This window comes from Nymphaea colorata, chromosome 1, assembly GCF_008831285.2.
Source record: "Nymphaea colorata isolate Beijing-Zhang1983 chromosome 1, ASM883128v2, whole genome shotgun sequence".
NCBI classification, from domain to species: domain Eukaryota; kingdom Viridiplantae; phylum Streptophyta; class Magnoliopsida; order Nymphaeales; family Nymphaeaceae; genus Nymphaea; species Nymphaea colorata.
The window spans coordinates 37,120,398-37,147,669 of NC_045138.2; the positions used below are offsets into that span (position 1 = coordinate 37,120,398).

General features: G+C 38.2%; 3 protein-coding genes across 6 annotated transcripts; 2 read left to right on the top strand and 1 right to left on the bottom strand.

The window, feature by feature from the left end:
- The first annotated feature begins 4,686 nt into the window (after positions 1-4,686).
- LOC116258341 (transcription elongation factor SPT6 homolog) lies at positions 4,687-17,593 on the top strand. Of its 3 annotated transcripts, none has more exons than XM_031635448.2 (17): positions 4,687-4,904; positions 6,103-6,189; positions 6,382-6,508; positions 6,632-6,719; positions 6,813-6,969; positions 7,220-7,355; positions 7,887-8,154; positions 9,618-9,806; positions 9,888-9,998; positions 10,121-10,489; positions 10,566-10,673; positions 10,771-11,571; positions 12,480-12,621; positions 12,705-13,885; positions 14,818-15,027; positions 15,921-16,416; positions 16,847-17,593. In XM_031635448.2, the coding sequence occupies exons 1-17, from the start codon at positions 4,871-4,873 to the stop codon at positions 17,329-17,331; spliced, it is 4,989 nt and encodes a 1,662-aa protein (XP_031491308.1). In that variant the 5' UTR covers positions 4,687-4,870; the 3' UTR covers positions 17,332-17,593. The 3 variants fall into 3 exon arrangements, with proteins under 3 accessions (XP_031491308.1, XP_031491318.1, XP_031491324.1); XM_031635458.2 differs by having other exon boundaries at positions 6,385-6,508; XM_031635464.2 differs by lacking the exons at positions 4,687-4,904; positions 6,103-6,189; positions 6,382-6,508; positions 6,632-6,719 and having other exon boundaries at positions 6,833-6,969; positions 7,206-7,355.
- A 1,545-nt stretch (positions 17,594-19,138) lies between these two features.
- Positions 19,139-22,158, top strand: LOC116258370 (nascent polypeptide-associated complex subunit alpha-like protein 1). Its single transcript, XM_031635500.2, has 4 exons — positions 19,139-19,305; positions 20,657-20,744; positions 21,346-21,476; positions 21,697-22,158. Exons 1-4 carry the CDS (start codon positions 19,249-19,251, stop codon positions 22,027-22,029), a joined length of 609 nt encoding a protein of 202 aa, XP_031491360.1. The 5' UTR covers positions 19,139-19,248; the 3' UTR covers positions 22,030-22,158.
- A 1,929-nt stretch (positions 22,159-24,087) lies between these two features.
- Positions 24,088-27,081, bottom strand: LOC116258357 (probable E3 ubiquitin-protein ligase RHC1A). 2 transcript variants are annotated; one of them, XM_031635478.2, is made up of 3 exons: positions 26,924-27,081; positions 24,416-25,440; positions 24,088-24,294 (listed from the first exon to the last, which is right to left on the bottom strand). In XM_031635478.2, the coding sequence occupies exon 2, from the start codon at positions 25,392-25,394 to the stop codon at positions 24,462-24,464; it is 933 nt and encodes a 310-aa protein (XP_031491338.1). In that variant the 5' UTR covers positions 25,395-25,440; positions 26,924-27,081; the 3' UTR covers positions 24,088-24,294; positions 24,416-24,461. The 2 variants fall into 2 exon arrangements, with proteins under 2 accessions (XP_031491338.1, XP_049935613.1); XM_050079656.1 differs by having other exon boundaries at positions 24,088-25,440.
- Positions 27,082-27,272: the final 191 nt, after the last annotated feature.

Here is a 27,272-nt window from a genome sequence, read left to right on the forward strand (position 1 = left end):
GCATGCATTATAAAGATTCACATGCTGCTTCCGCCCCAGTATTGAAACGGCCCGTGAATTCTTTAAGAAGGAGAGGTGGCCGGATGTTCCCAGTGGAAAGTGGGTGAACGGAAGAATCAGATAATATTTGCATTTTTTATAATGCGTACAAGTGTTTAAATGTCATCATTTGAATCAATTTTTGGTAGGACAAATATAGATCCAACAACTTTAATGATGCATTCTAACTATCTCTTTAGTCTATATATATATATATATATATATATATATGTGTATAATATGTGTGTATTTATGTGATAAACTACACTGTGCACTTGCAGGCAATTTAAACGATATTATGTGCAAAGGTGCTTTAAACCCACAAATCAAAGTTTGTGTTTTTTGTTTAAACAATGTTTAACAATAAAAGTTTTGACCATAAAAATTATCAAAATTTAAAGTTATTGTCCATGTGTCAATAACATTTACGCCTCATAAAAAATTTGGCTAGTCCAACCAGGGATTGGAGAAATGTCTCTCGTTCGATTCTTGTAAGCATCAACACCCAGCACAAGGTTAAGTTACTTTTGATGTGTAATTAAACCTTCACATATACATACATCACTTATGCACCTTATAAAAAACATATATGATGGATGTTATTGCAAGCCTAAGCATGCGCTTTTCATAAACGGTACACGTTTCCCACTGGGGTCATTTGGAGGGTTTTGCCCTTCTGTTTTTATTTTTTGTAAAGCACTTTACTGAGTCCTATCTGGACCCAACTTATGCAACTTCCAATATTAATTTAACACCTTCACGATGAACCCTTCTACGGCATGATGACACTTCAATTATCAGCGATAGTGAAGAATCAATGCTCGCAATTTATGAAAGTGGGGTTGAATTAAATATCTCATAAAGAACCACGTCCCAGTCAACTTTATCATGTGAATTTAGTAAATGGATCGTATTAAATTGTGCCTCAAAAGCTACTCATCTCATGCGTTTGAAAAAGAAGAGTAGATTATTGTTTAGATAAAACGGTAATTAACTGGACCCCCTCTATGTGAATAGAAGAAGCAGGATTTGGTTTGTTAAGTCGTCGGTTTAAATTTGAGCTGTTGTCTCTTTGCAGGCAACGATAAGCAAGCACCTCCACATTTCAAACTGTGTTGAAAATTGATTCTTTGTTAATTAAAAAACCATGTAACTTTATTTATGTCAAATCAACTGTTGAATTGTTGAACGTTAACCTATGGTAGAGCCAGGGAAAAGCTTGGCGAAACAGCGGCGGATTCTCCGTCGGTGGTTAAAGGTGCGGTCTATATGGCTGGATTGGATCTGGCCTTATTGTCATTTGCAACCTGTATGGTTTTTTTTTTTTTTTTTTTTTTTTTTCACGAGTGGTTCATTCCATCTTCCTTCAAAGAGGCCATTGCCTCTTTATGTGTCTGTACTTTATAGGTTTTCACAGTACATGTTTAAAGACATTTTACGGTTCATAGGTAAAGCACATTGGGACATGACAGTGACTACTTCAATAGTGGAACCTGAATCCTTAAAGGAGCCAGACTACCATGCCATCCAGTACAGTACCACCTTGCCGCCCATATGATTTATAGAGGGCATTCCGTAATGCGAATATTTTTTCTAAAACATGATATACTAATGGAACACTATGGTTGTGTTTCTCTATTGTAGATGGTAAATCTGTAGTGATATGAGATCCCCAATGATTTTAAATTAATTGATTTAAAGTAGACTTGCTTCTTATATGACCTTAAATGTATGTTTTGTATTAATATATCATGGATTTGAGATCTATGTTGTTGATATCTGCTGTTTCTTTAAAATGAGGACCTTCCATAGCACAACTTTTAGAGCAACATTGGATTTCACGTCCGAGACTATCAAACATGGCCTATGTTCTAAACAATGCAGTTTTTTTTTTTGTTACCAAATACCCTCACATGGCAGTTGTCCAAATGTAGCTCTGCCACTAGCTTTGAACAAAAATAGAGCTAGGGGGTTGGCAGGGGCCATGCCTCTTCCCCTCACTTTTTGAGCATTTAAAAATTATATATTGAAATTTAAAAAATGAAAGTTTGGCCTATGTATAACTTTTGAAAATAGGTGTTGACCCATGTGAAAATTTTCAAAAATTATATATAGTTTGTTGCATGATCATTCGGCCCCCAAGGGCAAAATCCTAGCTCCGCCCTTGGTTTTGACCCCTACAAATGACATGAAAATATGCTCAACCTTAGGATATGCTTAGTTTAAAAACATGTAATTGATATTTTCTTTTTAATAGAAAATAGTTTTATGTCACGTATTTGAAACAAACCATAAGAAAGACTGCTACTGGTTGTACATTAATTAATGTGACTGCATGTTAAGATGGTATCTGAAAACTAGTTATGATCGCGAAATGTATTCGTATTGAAGACGTCGGAATCGTTTATATCGTCAACTCAACTTAAGTTGGACGTCATGAGGTTTTCTCTTATTGAATCAGCAGAAGTTAAATACGTTTTTAACGGTTTCAAACAGTTAACTACGTGATTTATTCGGCCAAATCTTTGTCAGTGCGTGTTAAAAAATTTCCCCTATTGTTGCAGCTCTCATGTCATTGAAATGAGATTGGCGATCCATCGGTAGTTGATTGACACGCTTGGTGTGTTATTTATTTGACCTTAAGAGCTTGTTTGGTAGGAGGGAAATAGAGGGATTGAGCAATCTCTTATTTGTTTGGTTTGCTAAATTAGAAGGGAGAGAAATGTACAAAATGTGTTTGGTTGCAAGGGGAGGGAAACGAAAAGAAATGAAAGGGAGGGACTGTTTAGTGTAAATCTATTCAATACCAAATCAAACGGATTGGGAGGGAAATAAAAGAAATGTAAGTAGAAGAGTTTTTTATTTTCATACTATCCATCCTTTCTAAATCCATGTGTTATTTAGTATTTTTTTTCTATTCATTTCCAATCCCTTTATATCCAAACAAACTTTTTAATCACTCTTTCCATTCATTTCCATTTCATTCATTTCCCTTCCCTTTCCTTCCCATTCCCTCCCTTTCCATCCCTTCATTTCCCTCTAACCAAACAAAGCTTAAATGGCTCGAGTTTAGTGGTCGAATCTCGTGTTTTAAAAGCCCTTCTCACATTTTTTTCATTTGCAAGGAGGCAATTGTTGGAATGAAATGCATTTTTTCTTTGTATAAATATTAGTTTAAATTTTCATGAAAAAAAAAACTCAAGAGAAAAATGAAAAAAATAACTTATATATATATATATATATGTGTGTGTGAGAGAGGGAGAGAAATAGAACAAATTCAAATATGCCCACTGCTAGAATCTGCCGAATGATAAAAAATTAAAATCTGTAATTGAAAATATACACCAAGGATGGTCACAAAAAATATTGAGATATGCTTTTGTTTCAACTATTTTCTTGCAAGACATTTAATTTTTACCCAAGCGGATCTAAATCATACGAGACTATGACTATGAGTAGATCTGGCCGTCTGGGCATTGGCCCATCCCAGCTCGGCTTGGCCTGGCTGATACCCGAAACTCAAGTCTAAATCCGATACACAAAACCCGAGTCTAGATTATGTATAATAAAAAATAAATATAAAATAAAGATTTGAATATAAAATATTATATTTTTAATAAAATATTTTTATTTATTTATTATCAAACTAAATCAGTCCCGTCGAGCTCACCGAACCAGGTCCATACATTATTGAATCGGGTATTGGGTACCCGGTACTTGGCCAGGTCTGACTATGAATGGACTTAATACATACTGTTTTACCACTGATTATATATATATATATATATAAAGTGTGTATTTGTTACTGCCCGTTACTTGGTTACTGTTTTTTAACAATAAAATGCTCATTTTTCGATGTTGTTTAACGACATAAAAAAAAAAAAATGGTGGGTATGATATAGCATGGATCATGGACGAATCTAAGTCCGGTATTTCCAGAAAACGGCTCCATCGAATGTAGGCCTGTTATTTGAATAAGCCGTATTCGCTAGTTTTTTTTTTGAAAGTAAATAGTAGTCGAAATTCTAAAAAAGGTGCATTTTTTTATAGCTTTTAAGCTTATAAAAAGGATACTCTTTTAAGCGCATGGACAATTAATTTTCACAAAAAAAAATAAAAACCATACCAAAGGATAGATATTTGACTTTTTTATTCCTTCACCGTTATGGTTGTGAATCTCCCCAAGAAAGTTATTTATAATATTATTGTCTTAAAAAACTAAAAGAGATATTTTTTTGGTCCTTCAGTCAACGACATGATAGTTGAAAACAATGAAGGGAAAAATATCGACAAAACTTTTAGTAATGCATCCTATTACATTATTAAATCGTCTGATTTACATTGTTGTTTTGGATATTTATTAATTTCTTATATTTAAATAAATAAGTTAAAATCGAATAAAATAGTTTGTTTTTAAATTGATACAAATAAAAATGTTTTAACGAGTTAGACACGACTCTTACCAATTTTAATAAATTTAACGAGTTTAAAATAAATCACCTGACTCGTGCCTCTAGAATCGCTGGTTGGTCCGACTCGTTCGCCTTCGTGTTGAAACGCGCGCTTTGTTGCAGCCTTTTACGAGCCTCTGTATAAAAAACCGGTTCTCAGAAACTATTTTGTCTTCAGTTCTTTTGTTTTAATTGTCGGAAAAATCGTAAAAGAGAGCGAACTCTTCGCTCCTCTCCATTTCTCTCTCTAGGGTTGCACTTCCTTCGCTCTTCCTTGATTCTTTCTCCCGCTCTCTCCCTCCCCCCACTCTAGGCTTTCGGGTGCTCCGGTTTTCTTTTCTTCGGATTGTTGCTGGTTCGCTTCTTCCGTGGTTCGGAGAATGGGCGGCAGAAACGTGATCTCGGACGAAGAAGGTAAGCAGTAAACAATCCCCAGGGGTCTTCTCGTTCGGATTTGCTTTTTCTATTTCTTCGTTTGATTCACTGCTTACTAGCTCGTTGAGTTTGAGCTTCACTAGCGGCTCCAAACCTCGGATTTCTTGAGCCGAAACAGTTCAGGGATCGCAGGTTAGGGTTAGGGTTTGCGGGAGAAATGCGTTAGCTCCGCGTTTATTTTCACGATGATCAGGACAGCAGCTTATGAAATATTTAATGGTTGTGAATGGTGATTTCCCTAATTGGTTTTCCTCGGTTATGTTGTTTCTTGTTGCGACGCAATGCACCTGGAGCACTGGGTCAAATGCTGGGGTTTTTGTTCGTTCTCCTTCTTTAACTGACTCTCGATGTTGTTTTGTTCATGTGCGCATTCTGCTATTTCAAGGTTGGCTTTCTTTTGCATGATCACACCGGTGGAGAAATTACGTGGTTCTTCCTTCGTAGGTTAGATGCCGTCTGTTGGGACCCCTTTGCTGCGTCTGAAGACCACGAGCTGATTTACTGCTCATCCCTCACACGTTTCTGTCTTTTAGAATATAGAAACACGAATTTTCAAAATTTGTGCTTCCGTGTTAGTTTGAAGTGTATGTTCTATTTGAGGCGTATACGTATAGCTTGATATAAGGTTAATTATCTGAGGAAATGAATGTAGAAATATCTCATGCTAATATTAGAGAGTACTAGGTTTCGTAATAATTTGACGAATTTTTGTTTTCTTCTGGAAAAGTGTCAAGAATTCTGTTCCTTATTAGTTTCTCTTACCTTGGTTGGCTTGTGTTACCTTTTCCTACTTTACCAAATGGTTCGTTTTTTTTTTTTGAATCAAAAGCGGGTTTCACAAAGGTGTTTGATTTTTTTTTCCTTCCATGGTTATGGCAAAGACACACTTAATGTTAATGTTCATCTTCGTGAGAACAATATTCTGTCACTTCGTAATATTACCGGATCTCGTAGCGGTAGAGCTTGTTTCCATCTGCTCAATTTGTTATTCGTCTTTGTATCTTGTGTCAACTTTTCTTGTGCATAGTGCCAGAAAGGAAATTTGAAATGCAATAATGTTATGTTTTATCGGTTGCCAAATTGATTGTGCGCGTGAACTCTTTGTGCTTGTTATACATGCAACTGCATGCTTTTCCTTTTTCCTCCAACCTCGTTTTCTAAATTGATTCCATGATAGATGAATTTGAGGATGTGGTCCGTGGCCGTGAAGCAGGAGACGAGGTTGATGCAAGGGATGATGAAGAGGATGATGAAGAGGAGGAAGGTGAATTTCACGTTTTATGTTGTTGTTCTTCTGTTCCACTGTTGGGTATAGGAGATCTGGTCCTGTGTTTGTTTTTTAGGGGATTTTATATTATGTCTAATGTTAACTTTTAATTTTTACAAGCTGGAAAGGTTGCATCCATACTTATTTTCATTCCCTTGAGTATGCCTCTGAGAATATTAATGTTGACAGAAGAAGGGCAAGATGAATATGAGAAGGATGGGTTCATTGTTGATGATGTAGAAGAAGAAGAAGAACAGGAAGAAGAGGAGGAGGACCAGGAGGAGTTAAGGTCCAAAAAGAAGAAAAGAAGGAAAAGGTTCTTACTGCTTGCTCATTCCTTTTTATTAGATAATCATGATTTTTGAGATTTCTCCTTTAAGCAAGTTTTTTTCGACTGATATTCTAAGAGATTCTCATTAGTGTGTGTCTGCTAATTTAGGGAGACTGAGGAAAACTATGAACTCGATGAAGATGACTATGAGTTGCTTCAGGAGGCCAATGTTACAGGATTCCATCGACCCAAGCCTGTGAGTTTCCATATTCTGATTATTGTTTTTTTTTTTCTTTTCTTTTCTTAGGTTTATTGGTTCCTGTCATTCATGTGGCAAATATATATGCAGGGCAGCAAAAAGTTTAAAAGACTAAAAAAAGCTGGTCGGAACAATGACCATGAAGAGGGATCTGGCTTTACTGATGATGAAGAGATCAATGAAATTGACCGGAGTGGTCGTACTGCTGAAGAAAAACTGAAGCGCAGCTTGTTTGGTGATGATGAAGGTAATCATATTCATGCTTGAGGGGTAGGATCTTTGAAGGGAGTGAGTGAGTGATAACCAAGTCTCTCTCTCTCTCTTTTTTCTCACTCTTTTTCTTATACAAGCATGCATAGACATACTCTCTTGCATGTGGATATGTATATATAAGAGCCCATACTCATAAAGGGATATTTGAAAGCAACCACATGTATCTTTCTTTTCTATTTTTTTTTTTATATCTGAATAAATGAATATCAGGGTTGTGTCATTAGGGGTGCCACAAGATATTGCTGAAGAGGAGGAACTGCAAGAAGATGTGGAAGAAGAAGAAGATATTGGTGAAGAGGATGAAATGGCTGATTTTATTGTTGACGAGGAAGAAGTTGATGAGAATGGAGTTGTTATGAGGTAGGCACCTTCATCTCATATGAGAAGGCATATTCATATTGTCCTAGTTTACTGATAACAAATCTCCACAAACACAAGCGGTCATCCTAGTCACTCATTGCCAATATTTTGAAAATATGCGGAGATTGTTGCCACTTTGTAGCCAGCCAATAATATAGGCAAAATATTGTGTTTGCATGGGATGTTTTTCTTTTTATCTCCTTTTGTTTTTATTTTCATTACTTGTTTTTTGATGATTTTGCAAAAAATGCTCCAAAGCTTTCGTCTCAACTTTTTGGTTCGTTTATGTTTTTCAATATTTAAATTTAATTTTTTTTGGTTTCCCTGACATTTTTCAAGAAAATCACGTTTGGAAAAAGGCTTCTCAAGAGAACGTTTGCAGAGAATGTTGTAGGTGACTCTGTATATTGTCTAGCATGTATTCTTACTAGCATTTTCCATTATATATTGTGTTAGTGGTGCTTAAATATTCGTTTCAATAAGTATCTTCCGGTTTACAAGCTTAATGTTTGTATTTTCACTTCATTTTAGAAAGAGGAGGCCAAAAAAGAAGATTTTAAGACAGGCTCCTGGAGTATCATCATCTGCACTACAAGAAGCTCATGATATATTTGGTGATGTCGATGAGCTTCTTTTGCTTCGCAAGCAAGGCCTTAAAAAGGGTGGCGGTTATGATGATTCTGGTGATTGGAGAGAGAAAAGACTTGAGGATGAGTTTGAACCTAGTGTTATCAAGGAGAAGTATTTGTCAGAGAAAGACAATCAGATCCGTGACAAGGATATGCCTGAGAGGATTCAGGTACACTCTTCCATTAACTAATTATTAACAGTATTTCACTGAACTGTCACTTTGAACATCTTCAATGTCAGGCTAGACATTCCGTATGTTTCTAGAATTGCAATACCTGTGACATTTTCATATTATACTCATGTGATCAAAAGTTAAGAGTTGGTTGTTTCAGTTTTAAAAAAGTATGCTGTATCACGAAGTTATTTTACCAAAAAAAGAAAAAGTGTACATTTTCAAGACATAAGAAAGTGGATCTTGTTTTCATCGGTGCCACTTTACTTGTTAGCCTCTGTATTTTGGTGATTTAGTTTCTTTCATATGCTCTTTTGCCATTTCTGATTATGCAACAATTTATGGTTCTTTTGGTCTAGTCTCTCTCTCTCTTTGCCTGATTCCATTTTTTCTCTTCAAAGACATTATTGCTAGGTTTCAGGAAACATTTTGCACTTATTTCCTTCTCATTTTTGTCTAGTTCATTCTTCATATTATGCTAACAATATCATGCATGAAGCTCCTTACTCTGTCCCAAGTTTTAAATGAATAGTATTTGATTTTGGATCCAGAATGATAAACTGATATTCTTGCATTTGTTTTTTCTCCATTTAGAAGACTTGTGACATATATTTGAAATTTTGCTTCTTTATCATCTAAGTGAGTTTTGAGTTTTGCCTGGTTAAGTTTATTAGGATTTCAAAAGGCATATGTCTAAATAAATACTGTTATTTTTATTTGATTAGGTTTTATAAGTTAGATCTTTCTGTTTCTACATCCGGTACAAACAAAATTGATGATGGAAATTGATCTGCTTCATACTCCCAAGAACAGAATGATTGGGAATTGTATGTTATTTGGCAATCATTCATTATCTACTTCTGATTTCTTTGACCATTTTATTGTTCTGGAAAAAACATGAGTAGCTTGATGCAATATCAACCTTGTCTTAGTTCATATGGACACAAAATTGATTGCCTTGTTTTTCTGTTGGAGTCTTTCATTATCTAAACTTATTATTTAAGGCTAGTGATGGGGACTGGCAGTATTTTACATGAAGCTATTCTGGTTGTTGAGGGAATTTAGGAATTAGTTTGACAGAAAAGGTCGAGGTACTTAGGATACTAGCTTTCCAGATTTTGAGATCAACAAGTGGGCTCTGGAACATATTTTGTTTTCCTCTTTTTAAATGCAAATGCATCGACTGGCTGGTCCCAGAATTATGTGCCTCGTCCTTGTAGAAGAACCGGCATCTTGTTGTTTGCCATCTCTTAGTGCATGGTAACTGTCTGATTTTCAATTTCCGGGCGAGGATTGGTTGCTATGTTTTCTGAGAGCATGGAAATTTATCCTTTGTCTTGATTAGCTTCTATTTGTGAGAGGGTGTCTAAGTTAGGGTTTAGCCAAGTTCCTTGTCAGGTTTCTGACTTGCACTTGCCTGATTACAATTGCTGATAAATTTTTCTAATGGAATTCTGCAGTTATTTGAAGAAATGGTTGGTCCTATTCCTGAAGATGATGAGAGTATACAGGCGGAGGCAACTTGGATTTTCAACCAGCTAAGTGGCTCTGCAATGTTGCGTCTGTTTGGAGAGCATGCTGCAGTCCCGGAGATTGACAGGGAGGACATTGCCAATGTCCTGGGAATGCTGCACGTTCAGAAGTTTGAGGTGAGCTTTGAAGATGGGAATGTTTCAGATACACAGGGAAGCTGGTTGTTTCTGTGTACATGATTTTCTTTTCTGTTTCAGATTCCTTTTATTGCAATGTATCGAAAAGAGCTATGTCTCAGCTTGTTAAGAGATCCAGTTCAGGATGCTGCAGCAGGTGAAGACAATAAACGCCATGTGAAGTGGCATAAGGTGATTGTGTTTACTTTTGCATGCAAGCAGCCATGTGCTTGCTGAAAATTGTGCATGATCTGATTACTTATCCTTCAAACAATTAAATTTGTTGCTCACTTCGTCAGAGGAACTTTTTGCAGTTGCTCTGGGCTGTGCATAACTTGGATAAAAAGTGGCTTCTTCTTCAGAAGAGGAAGAATTCTCTGCAGTTATATTACAAAAAACGAGCATCTGAGGAAGCGAACATTGATGTGTCCAAAAAGAAACTTCTTGAGTCGCTTGTTGATATGCTTAAGAATGCTGACTCCGAGAGAGTAGTTGATGACATTGATCTGAAGTTTAACTTGCACTTTCCTCCTGATGAAGTGGATGCAGAGGAGGGACAATTCAAACGACCAAAGAGAAAATCCCTCTACAGTATTTGTCGTAAGGCTGGACTAGGTGATGCAGCAGGCATGTTTGGGCTCAGTCCTGAAAAGTTCGGAAAACTTCTTGGACTGGAGGAGATGGTATAGGTCCCTTTCTGCCCAGAATTATTTTTCAGTTGCCAAATATAATGAGAAAGCTAACTTAGACCATTTGCAGGGTGAGCAAGTGGTTGATGCTAGGGAAACACCTGAGGAAGTTGCACTAAAATTTCAATCCAGAGAGTTTGAGACTCCTCAGGATGTCCTTAAAGGTGCCAGGCACATGGTATGGCACATATCATGTTTTACATCTGCTATTCATATTACAAAATTTTCCCTAGGCTATTTTGCTCTAATGTTCCTTATCGTCTTTCTTTTTGTAGGCTGCTGTAGAGATTAGCTGTGAGCCGTCTGTGCGGAAGCATGTTCGTGATCTATATGTTGAACATGCTTTCATCTCCACAAAGCCCACTCATGAGGGGAATGCGGTTATCGATTCTTTCCATCCCCTTGCAGCTGTAAAATGGCTACGAGATAAACCTGTCTCTGAATTTTGTGATGCACAATGGCTTCTTATACAAAAGGCTGAAGAGGAGAAGCTTCTTCAAGTTACCATAAGAGCTCCTGATATTCCAAAATTAGAGCATCAATTTTATGAGAACTATCTTAGTGACAGCGTGAGTAGATGTGCACAGCTTTGGAATGAACAACGGAAATTAGTTGTTAAGGATGCTTTATTTGGTTTTCTTCTTCCATCGATGGAAAAAGAAGCTCGAGCACTGTTGACTGCTAGAGCTAAGAGCTGGTTACTTTTGGAATATGGGAGTCAACTGTGGAGTAAAGTTTCAGTTGCTCCATATAAACGAAAAGAAAATGATGCCCAGGCTAAAGATGCTGATGATGAGGTTGCTACTGAAGAAGAGGTTGCACCACGAGTTATGGCCTGTTGCTGGGGTCCTGGAAAACCAGCCACGACATTTGTGATGTTAGATTCATCTGGTGAAGTTCTTGATGTGTTGTATACTGGTTTTCTTAGCATTCGCTCACAGAGTGCTAACCATCAGCAGCGCAAGAAAATGGATCAAGAACGTCTTTTGAAATTCATGACTGAACATCACCCACATGTTGTTGTTCTTGGAGCTGTAAACTTATCCTGTCCGCGCCTCAAGGATGATATTTTTGAGGTATACACGAAAAGAAAAACCTCTTCAGCTATCTTCTATGTCAGTGCTAATAATTTAATTGAATAATATTGTTTCCAGGGATTTTGACAGAGCATATAGAGTGCCTGTTATTTTAGAACATTCATTTTTAGGGTACCTATTCATCTTAGTTCTTTCTTCTATGGTATGTTGCCAGATGCACTAGGCTGTGTCTGGGCAGCGATCTGAGCATAGAGCGTAGGTGGGACTAGTAAGCAATCCAAGAAAGAAAAAAATCAATATTAATTGTTGAAATTGACAACAAAAATTGAAAAATTTCTCAGTTGAAAACTTATGATTGTCAACATACAAGAACAAAACATTTTAAATGCACATTAAACTCATTAACTATAATATACGTAAGAGTTTGAAAAATCAAATTGAATGAGGTGGAACAGCCAAAAAGTTATGTAGCATCAAGTGAACAAGTTTTTAACATTGCTTTTCAATGTTAATAGAATGTTAAAGTTCTTCTAATTTCCTGAATTCTGTATGAAAAATATCTAATTGTAATTTCTAATTCTAAAACCTAAGAGAATAAAAATAAACACAAAGTTACTAACCTAATTGAAGAAAGAGAAGCATATATCCTCGACATAATCATAGTTTCCATGTTAGCATTTCTTATTGTAAAAATTGGTGAAGAAAAGAAGAATAGGAACTAACTTTGTGTCGGACAGTAGAAGGATGGAAAAATGCGGGAGGTAGAAGAAAAACAAGAAATATAGGCTATTGGAGGGGAAAGAAAGAGCCTAGGTTGTTGAGGACACTGGAGCGCTTAGGTGCCCAGTGGAGGTCTACTTCCCAATTTGCATTCTAGTGAGGGTCTACTTTCCTCATTTTATACTAATTTTATTCCCATACTAAATATTCTTGTTTGTTCTTCTCAGGTAATTTTTAAAATTGTAGAGGATCATCCTTATGATGTCGGACATGAGGTGGATGAGCTAAGTGTTGTTTATGGCGATGAATCCTTGCCTCGTCTGTATGAAAATTCTAGGGTTTCTTTGGATCAGCTGCCTGCACAGCAGGGTAACTCTGTCAAGTCTCAACTAGTCCACATTAATGAATGCTTGTATTGGTTGCTTATGCTTGATATCTTTCTGGTTTAGCAGGTATTGTAAGGCGTGCAGTTGCTCTTGGACGTTACTTGCAAAATCCTCTGGCCATGGTTGCAACACTTTGTGGTCCAGGAAGAGAAATATTATCATGGAAGCTTAACGTCCTGGAGAGCTACCTTACTCCTGATGAGAAGTATGAGATGATTGAGCAGGTGTTAGTAGATGTAACCAACCAAGTGGGTATTGATGTGAATTTGGCTGCTTGTCATGAATGGCTTTTTGCTCCACTTCAATTTGTCTCAGGCCTTGGTCCCAGAAAGGCATCCTCATTACAGCGTGCTGTTGTAGGAGCTGGTAGAATATACAGCAGAAAAGAGATTCCAATGAATTTGGGAGTCCTTAAGCGTAATGTGTTCATGAATGCTGCTGGCTTTTTGCGGGTCCGAGGCAGCGGCCAAGCTGCTCTTGGAAATCATGTGTTGGACTTGCTAGATGATACTAGAATTCACCCAGAATCATATGATCTTGCACGGAAAATGGCGAAGGATGTCTATGCAGAAGATGTGGGCCAGGATATTAATGATTTGGATGAAGACGCCCAGGAAATGGCAATTGAGCAAGTTAGGGGTAGTGTAAATTTGAAAAGACTTGATATTGATGCATACAGTGGAAGCATCGAGTTGCACCTTGGGACCAGCAAAAGAGAGACTCTTTATGATATAAAAATGGAGTTGCTACATGGGTTCACAGATTGGCGAGCCCCTTATTCGGAACCAACTCAGGATGAGGAATTTTATATGATCTCTGGTGAAACTCCAGAGACTCTTGCTGAAGGAAGACTTGTGCAAGCAACAGTTCGCAGAGTACAGGGGCAACGAATTTTTTGTGAGCTTGAATCGGGTTTGATGGGCTTGATTTCAAAGGAAGATTTCTCAGATGAGCGGGACTTTGAACTAACTGAGAGGGTAGCTGAGGGTAGTATAGTCACATGCAAAATTAAATTCATCCGGAAGGATAGACACCAAGTTATCCTAACCTGCAAAGGAAGTGACTTAAGGAACAACCGGTTGCAAAGCAAGCAACCAAAGGACCCATATTATGCGGAAGATGAAAGCAGTCTCCAGAATGATCTGGAGAAAGCTCGCAAGGAGAAGGAGCTTGCAAAGAAATCATTCAAACCAAGAATGATAGTTCATCCCCGTTTCCAAAATGTTACAGCTGATGAAGCTATTTCGGTATGTTTCAAACATTAGTGCCTGTACACATTCATATGTGCACACACATCTGGGTATGAGTATATACACTGCATTTTTGTGTCAATGTGTGTCCTAATATGTCATGATCACATGTATATGTACCATTATCACAAATATTGTTTTCATGTTCTTCACACTTCACAGCAAGGCTTTTACCAGGTATTTTTTTAGCAAAGTTGGTTTTCTTGAAAAAAAAAAACTTGGGAAAATGAAAAAAGAAATTAGGTAAAACTAAATTGAGTCAGAAACTAATAAGAAGACATTAGAAAAACTTGATAAAAAAATAATTTTAAAATGATAATAAAAATGGTGATAAAAATGACGATAAATAACTTTGTTTAAGTTTAAATTTCAATCCATGATGATATTAATGTAAAAAAAAAACAGAAAATGGAAAACTGTGGTAAAAAAGTGATTAATTTATTTTCATGTTTTTTCTGAAATGGTGTTTTTATCATATGTTCTCGTTTTAAGTACAGAAGCATATGGATGGTTGCTTAATGTAAAAAAAAAAAAATCATGAAAGCTAGATGTTGCATATCAGAAGCTATAATGGAAAACATGATGTTTGGTCCTATATTTTGGACATTTCACTTCCATTATTGTGGCCAGCTTTTCTGTGCTGAAACTTAAGACTACCAGATGACCTAGATGATAGCCAACTTTACATACGGTATATATACTTGTCTCTATGTGTGTGTATGTGTGCATGCATGTGTGCACCTTATGCATGATAAAATTTACTGGTCAAGGTCCACTGACCTGGATAGCGTGTCACCAACTTTCATTTTGATTTATTCAATCCCAAAGTCTTCGTATAGGTATTGTTTCTTTGGGTTCATATCTAAGTCGTGGACTCGAGGTGCTTTTTGTGTTAATCGCTGACTTCATTTTCTGGTTTTGGTTTGCAGTTCCTTGCTGACAAGGAAGCTGGTGAAAGCATTGTCCGCCCTAGTTCTAGGGGTCCTCAATATTTGACATTGACTTTGAAAGTCCATGATGGAGTTTATGCTCATAAGGACATTATTGAAGGTGACAAAGACCAAAAGGATATTACTAGCCTTCTTCGTCTTGGGAAAACACTGAAAATTGGTGAAGATACTTTTGAAGACCTGGATGAGGTTGGTGCACGTTCTATTTTCATTTCTCATACTGCTTTTTTAGTATCCAGAAAAAATGGAGCAGTATTTTTTCAATATTATTGGTTCTCTTTATAATACTCTTTCCCTTGCAGTTGGTACCTTGCTGTATAATCTGTCACTTGTTTCTTATGATGTCTAAGTTTTGAATTTTTTTTTTCCCCTTAAACCTGTCAATATTTGTGCATGCGCTGAATGTCTGTACAGGAATCAAGAGACCATAGTTTCTTTACCAAGCTTCATGGTGGTTTTTTATCCAGTAATTGGCAATTCTTTTTCTAGTTTAAACAAAAACTTTTATATTTGCTTCCTCGTAAGGTGTTTCTGTATCTTGGTTTGTTTCTTCAAATGATGCAGCTTGAGAGGGTTGTGAGGGCAAGTTTCTGGGTTGTGGAAAGTCATAGCAAGAACTATTTCAAAATGAAGTAGGATCTTGTTTGCAGCTTGTGTGGGTATCATAGGCTCCAATTGCAGTTTACCTTTATAGATATATTTAATTGGGTGTGCAAGAAACTTGAAGCAGACAACGGAGGAACAGTCCCCACTGATTTTTTAGTTTTTATTGGTGTTCAATGAAAAAGTATGTATCCACGAGTCTGCTTGTTGTGTTATGCTGCTTATAGCCTCAAGTGCTTAGTGAAAGGGTTTCTTGGGGTAACATGGTTATAGTGTGAGGTCAACAAGTGGGTTGCAGTATATGCTTGTTCTGGAAATGACAAGTCTCTCCTTGATCTTTGATGCTACAACCTTAGCAACTAAACTTTATTCTCTCTCTCTCTCTCTCTCTCACACACACACACACACACACACACACACACACACATGTTTGTCATTGTTCAATAAGCACAACTTAAATTATCACAACCTTCTTGCAGGTCATGGATAGGTATGTTGACCCTCTTGTAGCCAACCTTAGAGTGATGCTTGGTTACCGCAAATTCAGGAGGGGATCCAAGGCAGAAGTTGATGAAGATTTGAAGCATGAGAAGGCTGCAAACCCCATGCGGATAGTATATTCTTTTGGGGTTTCACATGAGCACCCAGGCACCTTCATTTTATCTTATATACGCAGCAGCAATCCTCATCATGAATACATTGGTCTCTATCCGAAGGGTTTCAAGTTCAGGTCGAAGATGTTTGAGAGTCTAGATAGGTTAGTGGCATACTTTCAGAGGCATATTGATGACCTGCAGCATTCTTCTGTTCCACCTATTCGTTCAGTAGCTGCAATGGTTCCGTTGAGAAGCCCAGCAAGTGGTGGAGGTTCAGTTGGCAGCGGTTGGGGTGGGTCAACAACCAGCAGTGGGGATGGTTGGAGGACACGAGGTCATTCCGATAGGGATAGATCTGCAACACCTGCTTCAAGAACAGGTATTTGTACTATTGCGTTATTTGGGTTCACCACCTGTATATCTGAAATATTGTTGCTCGATCATTGGATTTCAACGCTACAAGATTTTATTCTGTTTCAGACAAGTAATATGCGTCATTCACTTACATGGCTAGTGTCTCTAGATTTCTGACCTGCAGTGAGCATGACATCAGTGCTCCTGATTGAAATAGTGCCATAATATTTTCCTTTTTGTCTAATTTATTTGTTTATTTTGTTTCATACGTTGTGCTAACTCTAGATCTTGAAAAGAATTGCATCAGTGCAATTGGAATCTGTAAAATGATCTTTTGTGGTTGCTGACTGTTCAAATAGAGGTTTTTTACAGGCATCTGAGCGTTCTTAGATGGCATCTTTCTTCCTAGCTTCCTTAGTCTCGGCCTTACTGTTTTTCTTTCCACATGGGAACAGGAAGAGGTGATTACAGAAATGGAAATGCTCGAGATGGGCATCCGAGTGGATTGCCGAGACCATATGGGAATGACCGAGGACGTGGTGGAAGGGGAGGCAGGGGGCACCGTGATGGACAGGATTCTTTTACTTCCAACTGGGGTCAAAGCTCAGATTCGAAGGATGGTGGTGGTGGTGGTGGTGCTTGGGGGGGAAGCTTCGGTGGAACAAATGCTCCAAAGTCTCCTTCTAGAGGTGATGCGCCTGGAACTTGGGGTAGCAGTGGGGCCTGGGGCAGCGGAGGTGGCGAGTGGGAGGCTACTAAAAACCCATCAGCTCCTGATGTTGGCGATGCAGGTTGGGAGGCTACTAAAAAGTTGGACGCCTTGGCTGTATCTGATCCACCCCAAGGCATGCAGAATGGTAGCAATGGCGGTGGTGCAGGTGGCTGGGGTGCGAGCGGTGGAAGATGGGCTGGAGATCCTGATGTGCCTGGTGGATGGTGAAAATGCTGGAATCATCGGCGTCTACCGGAAAATCTTCTGCCAGAGCAATAGGGGCTCTCCTTAATTGATCCCCCCTGCTGTTTGGCACCATAAGTGTTGTAGGGCAAAAGCCTTCCCTCCCCTCGTGCATGTGGATACAACTTTCTTGGGAGTTTCCTTTTTTTGTTTATATGGAAAATTTTCATTTTTGTCCCTCCATATGATGGTAAATATTCTAATCTCTTGTTGAAATGTAAAATACCAGCTTGAATGCTGTAATTTAGCTTCTTCCTTTTAAGTTTTAACGGCATCATTTTAGAACGTGTAATCGACAAGAAAGAACATGAGAATTTAGGCTTGGCTTGTGTAATTCACCTGATGGATCACCTTAGAGTAAAGTGGATCTCTCTCTCTCTCTCTCCCAACATGGTAGTTGCTTACCCTTAATTTCTGTGACTCCTGCAGTTGCCAGTGACCTACCATGAATACCGGCAAATGAAAAGCAGTTGGGAAATGGCAGTAGCCGGGGACCGTTTTGAGAGACGCTCGATATATTTTTCATGGTGATGACAGTCCCAAGGTTTCCAGCAATGCTATCAGAATTGGTCGCAAAGGAAACATTGTACCTCGGTTGGAAATATGGGGTGCTAATTTATTTTATATTATTTATTAATTTTTTATAAAAATAATTAGAGAATCATCTGACCTGGTCTATGCGTCTTGGCGGTAGCGGATATTTGATAAGAGATTAAAAACGGGGGAAAATTGTTTTGACGCTAGTGGGAAGAAATTTACGGAGGGTGTAGGTTTTCTAATAACTGTGCCTTGGGATGAACAGAAATGGTGGATGAAAACTTTGATTCAGTTTTACCGTTTTCTTTTCTGTTGGCGTTATTTCTGTTTCAATTCAGAAGGCAGTTATTATCGTTAAAAGTTTTGTGAAAAAGTACATAAAATCCCAAAACACCCATTTTACACAGGCATGAATTATAAATAATTTATAAATGTTTTTTGGTGAAAATATTTATAGACCAGCGATTGTTAAATGCTAATAAAAGCCACCTAAATATTTGTAATTATAATAGCTAGATCCACTCGCACATTCGATTCAGGTTATTGGTTTGGGGAATTTTTTTAACTTGGCTTTTAGCAGTTTGGGTTGTAGTTCGTTTAGTCAATCCCTTTCATAAGCACTTTAAGATTTCTCATAATCTTTAATACAAAATTAAACTTTTTGTAATCTAGTATTATGATCCACTATCCTTAAACCACACGACCCTAATGCAAGAATGTGAATTTAGCGTTCGACGAACATTAAAATGCTTTATCATGAAATGATCACTAAAATATCTTTCGAGTAATGAGATCAATAATCATCGATTCCAAATGCTGCATTTTATATTTTATCACCTGCTCTAAGTTGTTATTAGTCATGGCGCAACTAAGACTGTGAAATTGCTAAATAAACATTTATTTCTGAGTTTTAACAAACATCAGTTTGATTTAACTTAGTGGCATAGCCCAATTGTGCAACAATGACACTTTCAAAAATTTACATGATTACGCCCAAATTTTAATTAATAACAATAATACGCTGAAAATTGGAAAGTTTTTTTGTGTAACCTATACATTAAAAAAAGGCATTTAATAGCCAGCTTATAAGTTTTAAATCATGGATGGAAACCACATCCATACATATTAAAAAATAAATGTTCTTAGATTTATTTGTAAAAGATAAGTACACGTGGGAAAAATTTCTGGCAACATTGTAACTGTTGTGTCTTTAAAGGGTTTTTTTCTGCAAGAAAGATAAAGTGCTAGGGCAAGCTTTTTAACCCAAAAATGGAGGCACCCAAGTGATCAGAGTGACTCTCTCTCTCTCTCTCTCTCTCTCTGTTTAGGGTTTTGCTTCTCTGGGGAAGGAGCAGAAGCGGCGCCATGACTCAGACTCAAGAAGAGCTCCTCGCTACCCACCTGGAACAGCAGAAGCTTCACGTAAGGTTCTTCTTTTGTTTTTGTTTTTGTTTTTGTTTAGGTGTCTCCGTGCCGATGTTCTAGGGTTTTTGGTGTCTTGTGGTTTCTCTGTGAACGCGTTGTCCTTGAACGATTTGGAGTTTCTTTTACGGACGCTGCTGATGCTTATGTTGCTTTGCTGTATCAGTGTAAAAATCTTTTTTTCTTCTTCATAATTTTAATACCTTCTTGCAGGACCCATATTGGGTCTGCTGCTTTGAATGTGCGGGGGCGTCCTTTCTGTTTTTTAGTCTAATTCGGCTTTTATGGTTGAAGTTCATCTCTCTCTCTCTCTCTCTGTCAGATGGTAAATTACTGGTTTGATATGATTGAGCTATTGGCATTTACTTCTGCTAGTTCTCTTCTTTTTTACCTTTATTTTCTTAGAAGTCGTAGCTGCCATTTTCTAAAAAGAAATGAAATCATTGCTGTTCGGAGAGTCATAAGTCATAACCCAATGGCCAATTCCTGTTCATGGAATTGTTGGCTAGATGCTGTCTTAGGCGTTGTGGCTGTGGGTGCTTGAGATGTCTGAACACAATTCAAGGTATTTCACGTAGATAATTAATGTTTTTAGTTTTTTTTTATTGACAGATTTTTTATTAGAAGATTGGTATTTCGTAACATCTAAAGGCCTCTTACTCGCTAGTCGCTACTCCTAAAATGCTTCTGCTTTGTCCTACAAGTGCGGGATGCATCATTGTCGTCCTTCCATTTTTTATTCATACTGGTTCGGACATTGCTTTTCAGAATGTAACAAGTGCAGATGTTTCTCAAACAGTTCGCAGATTAGGCTCATTGGTTCACCACTTCTCTGATTTCTGCAAGTTGATTTGATGGTTTTCCCTGCTAGTGGCTGGTACTACTATCGATCAATTAGGGCAATCAACAGCTGTGCCAGGCCTTTGGATTATTTTGGAGATTGAGCCACAGGAATTATGATTTTATCTATTTTTCATATACTCTTGGACAAACATACGTTGACCCACAAGAGAAGGATGAAATGCTTTGTGCTACATTCAAGAATTTTGTGCATCATTATTGTAAATTTTCATTGGCTTTCAGATATCTATTTATTTATTTATTTTTTTAAATCTTTGCCTGTTAGCCAAAAACCAGCACTTCGAAAGTTCTTTGATTGTGAGATCATGGACATGAGTGGTTTGTCTTGGTTGTCCATATTGGTTGCTTATTTTCTATGTAGTGTGCATGTGTCAGAATGGTAGTGCATGCTGGTCATTCATATGCATAAACATGCACTTTGAGGTTGGATTGTTACTGAGCAAGTCATGCTTGCCATTAGATATAACTGGTTTTAGACATTTATATGCAGCCAGAGGAGCCAGTTCTTGAGGATGATGATGAGGATGACGATGATGATGACGATGATGAAGATGACGAGAAAGATGAGCATGCTGAAGGTAATACCTTCATGTCATGCATTATTGTTCTTTACGCGCGTGCACACACACACACATTTCTTTTCATGCATGTCTGGCACATCCTAGCTGCATGTGCAATTGTGGCTAAGATGATGTCTTCATGTCTTTCCAGGAGCATGTATTTGGACAATGGATTTGTGCTTGTAGGCCAATATAGATATTCAATTTTCATGTAGACTGCAGTCTTGGTTTATCCATTAAGAATTTGCAATGGTTGTTATACTGGCTATTTCTTGCTGACCGTGACCTGTGTTTCTCATGCTGCATAAAATTATGTGAGTTGCTGCAAAACTTGTTGTGCATATAGACATGCATTCATGGTTTATCCATTGAGAATTTACAGTGGTTGATATACTGGATATTTCTTGCTGGTCTATGTTCCTCATGCTTCATAGAATTATTTCAATCGGTCTTTGTTTTGCAAAAATTGATTAGATTAGTTATTACCTTTTTTTGTGTGTTTGTGTGTACATCAAACATTTTATCTTACCCACCACCCATTTTTGCTTTCATTGGTTAAGCTGTTTTCGTGCTTGTGTATAGCACAAGGCTGAGTATTTTCTTCATTTGCTATAAGCAGGGCAGCATGAAGGTGATTCCGGCAGGTCCAAACAAAGCAGAAGTGAGAAAAAGAGCCGCAAGGCTATGCTGAAGCTTGGCATGAAGCCTGTTCTGGGAGTCAGTCGGGTCACAATCAAGAAGAGCAAGAATGTTCGTACGGTTCCCCATGCTCAGACTTGCTATCTTGCCTTTTGTGTTCTGATAGAATATATATTGAGATTAACCTGTTTTGAAGGTTGCAGCAGGTCTTGGTTGATTTGTCAGTTTTCTTTTTCTTCTTGTTTTTCCCTGTGGAGTTGCTGGGTCTGTTTGTAAGAAGTCTCTGGATTATTTTTCAAGTAACATCCTAAAAAGTTTGTTGTCATTGCAGATTTTGTTTGTTATTTCAAAACCTGATGTCTTCAAAAGCCCAGCTTCAGATACCTACGTTATTTTTGGTGAGGCCAAAATTGAAGATTTAAGCTCTCAGCTGCAAACGCAAGCTGCCGAACAGTTCAAAGCTCCCGATCTGAGTCATGTGATCTCCAAGCCTGAAACTTCATCGGCTGCACAAGATGATGAAGATGTTGATGAAACTGGAGTTGAGCCCAAGGACATTGAGCTTGTGATGACACAAGCAGGGGTGTCAAGGGCCAAGGCTGTCAAAGCTCTTAAAGCAGCTGATGGCGACATTGTTACTGCTATTATGGAGTTAACAAACTAAGTAAACAGTCCAGTTTTTGTAGTTGAATTTGATACCTTGTTGTATGATGTTCACTTTGTTTTTCCCTCCGAGTTTCAGAACAATTGCTTTCCCATTTTATATGACTTTTTAGAGGCTGCTTGGTTCTTATCTGCGTTTATCTTCTATTCGGACGTGTGTCATAGCTTCATGCAGATCTTGTTCGTCCTCATTTGATGCTTGGGATTTCATTTCTACTTTTCAAGCCTCAAGAATCCTTGATTCTGTTAGCAAATAGACGAGATATTAGTTTGTCATTAGATGATGTGATTAGTACGACTCTTCCGTCCTTTGGTGGTGTGGTGTACTAATTCATGATGTAAGCTTTCCAAGTTTCCTCTTGAGAATGCAGTTAACCTTACCGAAATGTGTGCTTGCTTTCAGTAATCAAAACAAGCATAGCCAGCAGCACCATGGTCCTGTAACACTTGACTATTCCAAAGGTTGCATAGAGAGTTGTATGTACTATATAGTTTGAGGAATGGCTTCGTGCATTCAACCTGGAGGTTCACGTTTCAAGTTATGCATGGCTTGGCTGTTGTCAAGAATCTAGAGATACTTCCGTGATGAGAAATTCTACTTCAGATGTTATGTTTTTCGCAAGATGTTATGTTTTTCGCAAGCTTTTTAATGATTTACGTACATTTTTTAGCATTTACCGACATGCTGTTTTTTAAGCTCTTTATGCAACAGAAATTACGGGTGATTATCATAAAAGTCGAAATTTTTTTAAATTATCTGAAAACATTTTAAATGACCCTCTCCCAAAATAAACTTATTATTAACAAAAGAATTGTTTTTCTTGATTTTGGGCTTCATATGATCCACAATCGTCTTTCAGATAATGCTTCTCCATTTTCCAATGAAGATGTTGGGAGGTAGGCTCCCCACCATTTATTGAGAAGGAATCATATGTACATGATAAAAAAAAAGATGTACAAAGTGACAAGGATGCCAAGCAAGTAAAACAAAAACCAGGCAAAAACAGCTTCTACCAAAGAAACAAAATTGAGCATATACGATGATCAACTAAATTGAGCATAAAATTGAGCATATATATGATGATCAACTAGTAGAGTATCTGTCAAAAGAGTCAGAGCAATCCCTTACCATGTTGAAAGGAATTGTATCATCTTTGAGCCTTCAGCTGTGTTCAGATAAAAACCTTCATTTCTCAGGCCAATTCCTTCTACCTCCATTTTCACCTTCCGTTTTTATAATGGACGGTTTCACATTGTAAGCGTCAATGACCTAATTTAGGAAAAGGTAAGGTAAGGTTGCTCCTAGATCGGTTTTGTAGTATTCAGTCTAGTTTGCAGCAAGAACTGCTTTTGCAGATGACAAAATCTGTTGTTAAGACGGATGGATGAATTGTTCGGAGGCACAAACTTGTACGTCTATAAAATCTGGCAGACGAAAAAAATATTATTTGAACACCACTTGTCACACGAGTCTGGGAGGGACTGCACGAGCCCTGACCTGCTTCATTGATCAGGCTTGAAGCGGAGCCTGCTCTCTCTCGCTCTCTCAAAGTAACCCAAAAAGAAAAGAGGAGCGATCAAAGTTAGCGGTAGAACGTTTCAGCAGTCGCAGAAATGTTACGTGCAGCTAGGAGAAAAACGCCGTTCATTTGTTTTAACTGGAAATCTTTTCGCAATTTACCAATTGATGTAAGTGACGTATGTTTTACTAAAAGAAGACGCCACATAATGCTACATGTTTGCTCCACTCCAAGGTGTTTTTCTGGGTTTTCACAAATCCAATTAATTTAAATTGATTTTATAGGTTAAGAACGTAACTTCAAGGAAAAGATCATGAATTTTTCATGCCTATATAAAATCATATAGGTTTAATCAACAAAGGTCTTAACTTGTCAATTTCTAAAATGCAACAGCAAAATTTGATTTCTGTTTGTTCCTCACATTTCCCAACATTTCAGGTCCACTCATGCGATTAAACTGTACGAAAACCGAAAAGTAGAGAGGACATCACATTTAGAAATATCTGCGTGCGCGCGCAAAAACACATATATACAGAGCAGATGGTTAAAAACAGAACACCCATAGTGTGTGTGTGCCTGTATATATATACACTACAGGATGAATCCATAACAAGGTATTACTCCAGTCAATGCAAATGCGAGACCCGGTAGCCAATTCATGCTAGAAGAGGGTAAGCACTGAACAAATACACGTAGTACATCCACTTGCCTGGGTCTCATCACACTGGTTGAATGCAAAATGACAGCTGCAATATTCATCCACAACAATTAGTGTTGAAGAACCACGACAGAGTGCCGAGGAACCCATTATCTACAAAACAGAGAGACGGTATCTAATATAAAAAGTAACAGAGAAAGGTCCTATACCAGGGTTATAGAATGCTGCATTCTAGGATGAAGATGCAATCACAGATTAATCGAAGAAAGGCCAGCCGCTGTAACCCCTTGGAACGTTATGCTCGGGAGCAGCTGAGCTACTTCCTGGGGAGCCATGGCTAGAGTTTGAGCTTCCAGAGCGAAAAGGCCATACAAAGGAAAAGGGGTTACGCCTTCCTTGATTTTCAGAGTTCATATAGCCGTCCCGTGGGTTTCCATTGCCAAAAGTCGAGTTCCTGTTGCTGCTGCTGCCAATTGAACTGCTGGTAGCCTGTGTTGGCAGTTGGTGACGACAGACGGGGCAAGAATTGTGTTGGACCAACCAAGGCACGATGCATTCACAGTGGTAGATGTGCTTGCAAGGCATTTCCCGAGCTTCTGTACCAATCTCAAACTTCTCTTGGCAAACTGGACAGTGGGAGTCAACACGCAGGTGCCTCTGACTGATCTTGATGGTGGGCATAGCTTCGATAGCAGAACGCGGTGCTGGGGGAGGGCCTCTCCTGTCACTCATGGTTAATTGTTCAATCAGTTCCTCGAGATCCTGGTCCATAAAATAATCACTAAAATTGGCAGGGAGGCGCCTGAGTCCAATTCCTGATCCCCCATTGAAGATTACTTGCATCCCACCATTGTTAACCATCTCAGCAGGTATTTGTCCTCTGAATACCACGAAAGGGCTTGATCCAAGTCCTACAGGCCGACCTTGACCTGGAAATCTTCCTCTTGGATCAGTCTCACGGCTTCTCCCTGACCGTGAACTAAGGAAAGCTGACAAAGTTTCCATCAGCCGGACACTGGACTGATCGTCATAATCGACACCAAGCAAGTCAAGAATACCATGACTGTTCACTTCCTCAAGCTCCTGAACAAAACCACCTCCGCACCTTGAACAGGAAGTGTCCCTTGCAGAGACATTAACCATAGAGTTGCATTGGTAACACCAATGAGTATTTCCAGATCGAGACATTGCCTAATCTCTGAAAGTTATCCTCTTCCCCAATCTTCACAATCTCCTGAATGAAGATCAGACAAACCATAACCACAAAATTGTAACATTTTTTTTTTTGCAAAATATGTTTTCCCCGCTTTGACTCAACCTACTTACGAGTTATGAGCTACCAAAAGAAAGGCAACTGTAAGAAGAACGAATTAATCTTAGAAAACCTCTAATATGGACCTATACACAGTTTCAACATTTCAATTAACAACTTTAGAAAGGGAAATCTCCTAAGCTTTTAATTCTTATAATCATGTTAACAACTCCTTACAACAAACAGATAATCAGAAAAAAGAAAACTTCATTGAAGACAAATATGCCTCTGAAAGGAAGAAAAGCTTGTCAACCACGAACTCCCCCAAGTTTCTTTTCTTGCAGCATGGCCAAAAGCAATCCCGTTGATGTTAGTGCATTTTCTATAGAAATTAAGGTTTAAGATGATGAAAGAACATATAAAAAGAACAACAGTCGAAAAATCTTGAAAATTATTACAGAGTCTTCATGGTTAGAAAACACATGAAGGACAGAGTCCACACAAAAAATGAGGCCAAAAGGCCAAGGGCCACAATGGCATTTGCTTCTGTCCAACAGCACAAGGATGAAAACTAATTTTCATCAATTTAAGAAAAGAACAAACACAAGCTCATTGAGACTGTTTGACAACATAATGACAACGCCCTGACCAAAGTGCAGTCTCCTGTCAAACATCTGATACAGAAAGTATGACTTGAAGTCCTGAAGATGCATGCGGACAAGCAAGAGACTGTAAACACTGCCAACTTCACAAAGAAGTTGAATAGAAGAAGCGATAAAGTTCATAAATATCACAAAAATTTACCGGTGAAAACGAATTCCCGTGAGATAACTAGATGAAACTTTGGTATCGAATTTGGCAAAGTACATTAAGAATTAACCGCAAAAGAAAAAGTACCGGCTTGTATGTTCTGGAGTTCATCATATGGTCATCACGGAGACGACGATGATGACCATCACCAAGCCTTAATTCGCCAACGAAAGAAAGACACATAGATTTCAGGAACTTCTTTCAAGTACCTTTCTTTAATTCACTTCAACAAACAAAACAGACAAAATCTTCCACCACAATCACGAAATTCTATATGCTATTACAGTCAAAATACAATATGGACATAAAATGCCGTTACTCATCACGCAGCGAGAGACAGATCAAAATTCAAGAACAAATTTCTCGAAGCTAGAGATGAAACCAAAAAAAGTTTCACAAAGCGCCCTCCAGTTCACCATCTGACATCGAAAGCGATGAAATTCTACCGAAGTACATACCGGAACATCATCCGACTAACTACTTGAAAAGCACGTAAAAATGCCTAAAACTACGGTTTTCAGGCGATCGGTCATCAATAACAAGAACTAAGTCGCAACCGGTATAAGAGACCGCCGAATCCACCAAAATTCTCCGGCCAAACATGCGATACAGAAAGAAGAGCAGGAATTGGGGAAGAGAAAAGTGAAGAACGCACCTTTGGAAAGGAGAGCTAGAAGCACATCGGAGGTGGAGCTCTCATGGTGAAGGTTCCAGATAGCGGGAGGGAGAAGAAGTCATGGAAGACAAAAAAAAACACAACAAGGAAAAACAAACGGAGAAATAAATGAGAAAACGAAAAGATAAACGCGGAAGGTTCATTCAAGGGACTCAATTATTTCGTCATTGCGAGGATTCCACCGACGAATAAATAAAATATTAAATATAAAAAGACCTCATTGCCCACCTCGTTACGATTCAATCCGGGTTCGCCAAACGTCCAGAACTCATGAAATCTGGATCCACATGGGAAAGTTGAAAGTCGGACCCGGCTCGCGGTTCTATAT

Coding starts and splice junctions, on each gene's coding strand:
- LOC116258370 (XM_031635500.2), top strand. CDS start 19,249: ATGACTCAGACTCAAGAAGAGCTCCTCGCTACCCACCTGGAACAGCAG. Junction 20,745..21,345: donor GAAAGATGAGCATGCTGAAG/GTAATACCTTCA, acceptor TGCTATAAGCAG/GGCAGCATGAAGGTGATTCC. Junction 21,477..21,696: donor CAATCAAGAAGAGCAAGAAT/GTTCGTACGGTT, acceptor TTGTCATTGCAG/ATTTTGTTTGTTATTTCAAA.
- LOC116258341 (XM_031635448.2), top strand. CDS start 4,871: ATGGGCGGCAGAAACGTGATCTCGGACGAAGAAG. Junction 9,999..10,120: donor GCCATGTGAAGTGGCATAAG/GTGATTGTGTTT, acceptor AACTTTTTGCAG/TTGCTCTGGGCTGTGCATAA. Junction 13,886..14,817: donor CAGCTGATGAAGCTATTTCG/GTATGTTTCAAA, acceptor TTTGGTTTGCAG/TTCCTTGCTGACAAGGAAGC.
- LOC116258357 (XM_031635478.2), bottom strand. CDS start 25,394: ATGTCTCGATCTGGAAATACTCATTGGTGTTACCAATGCAACTCTATG.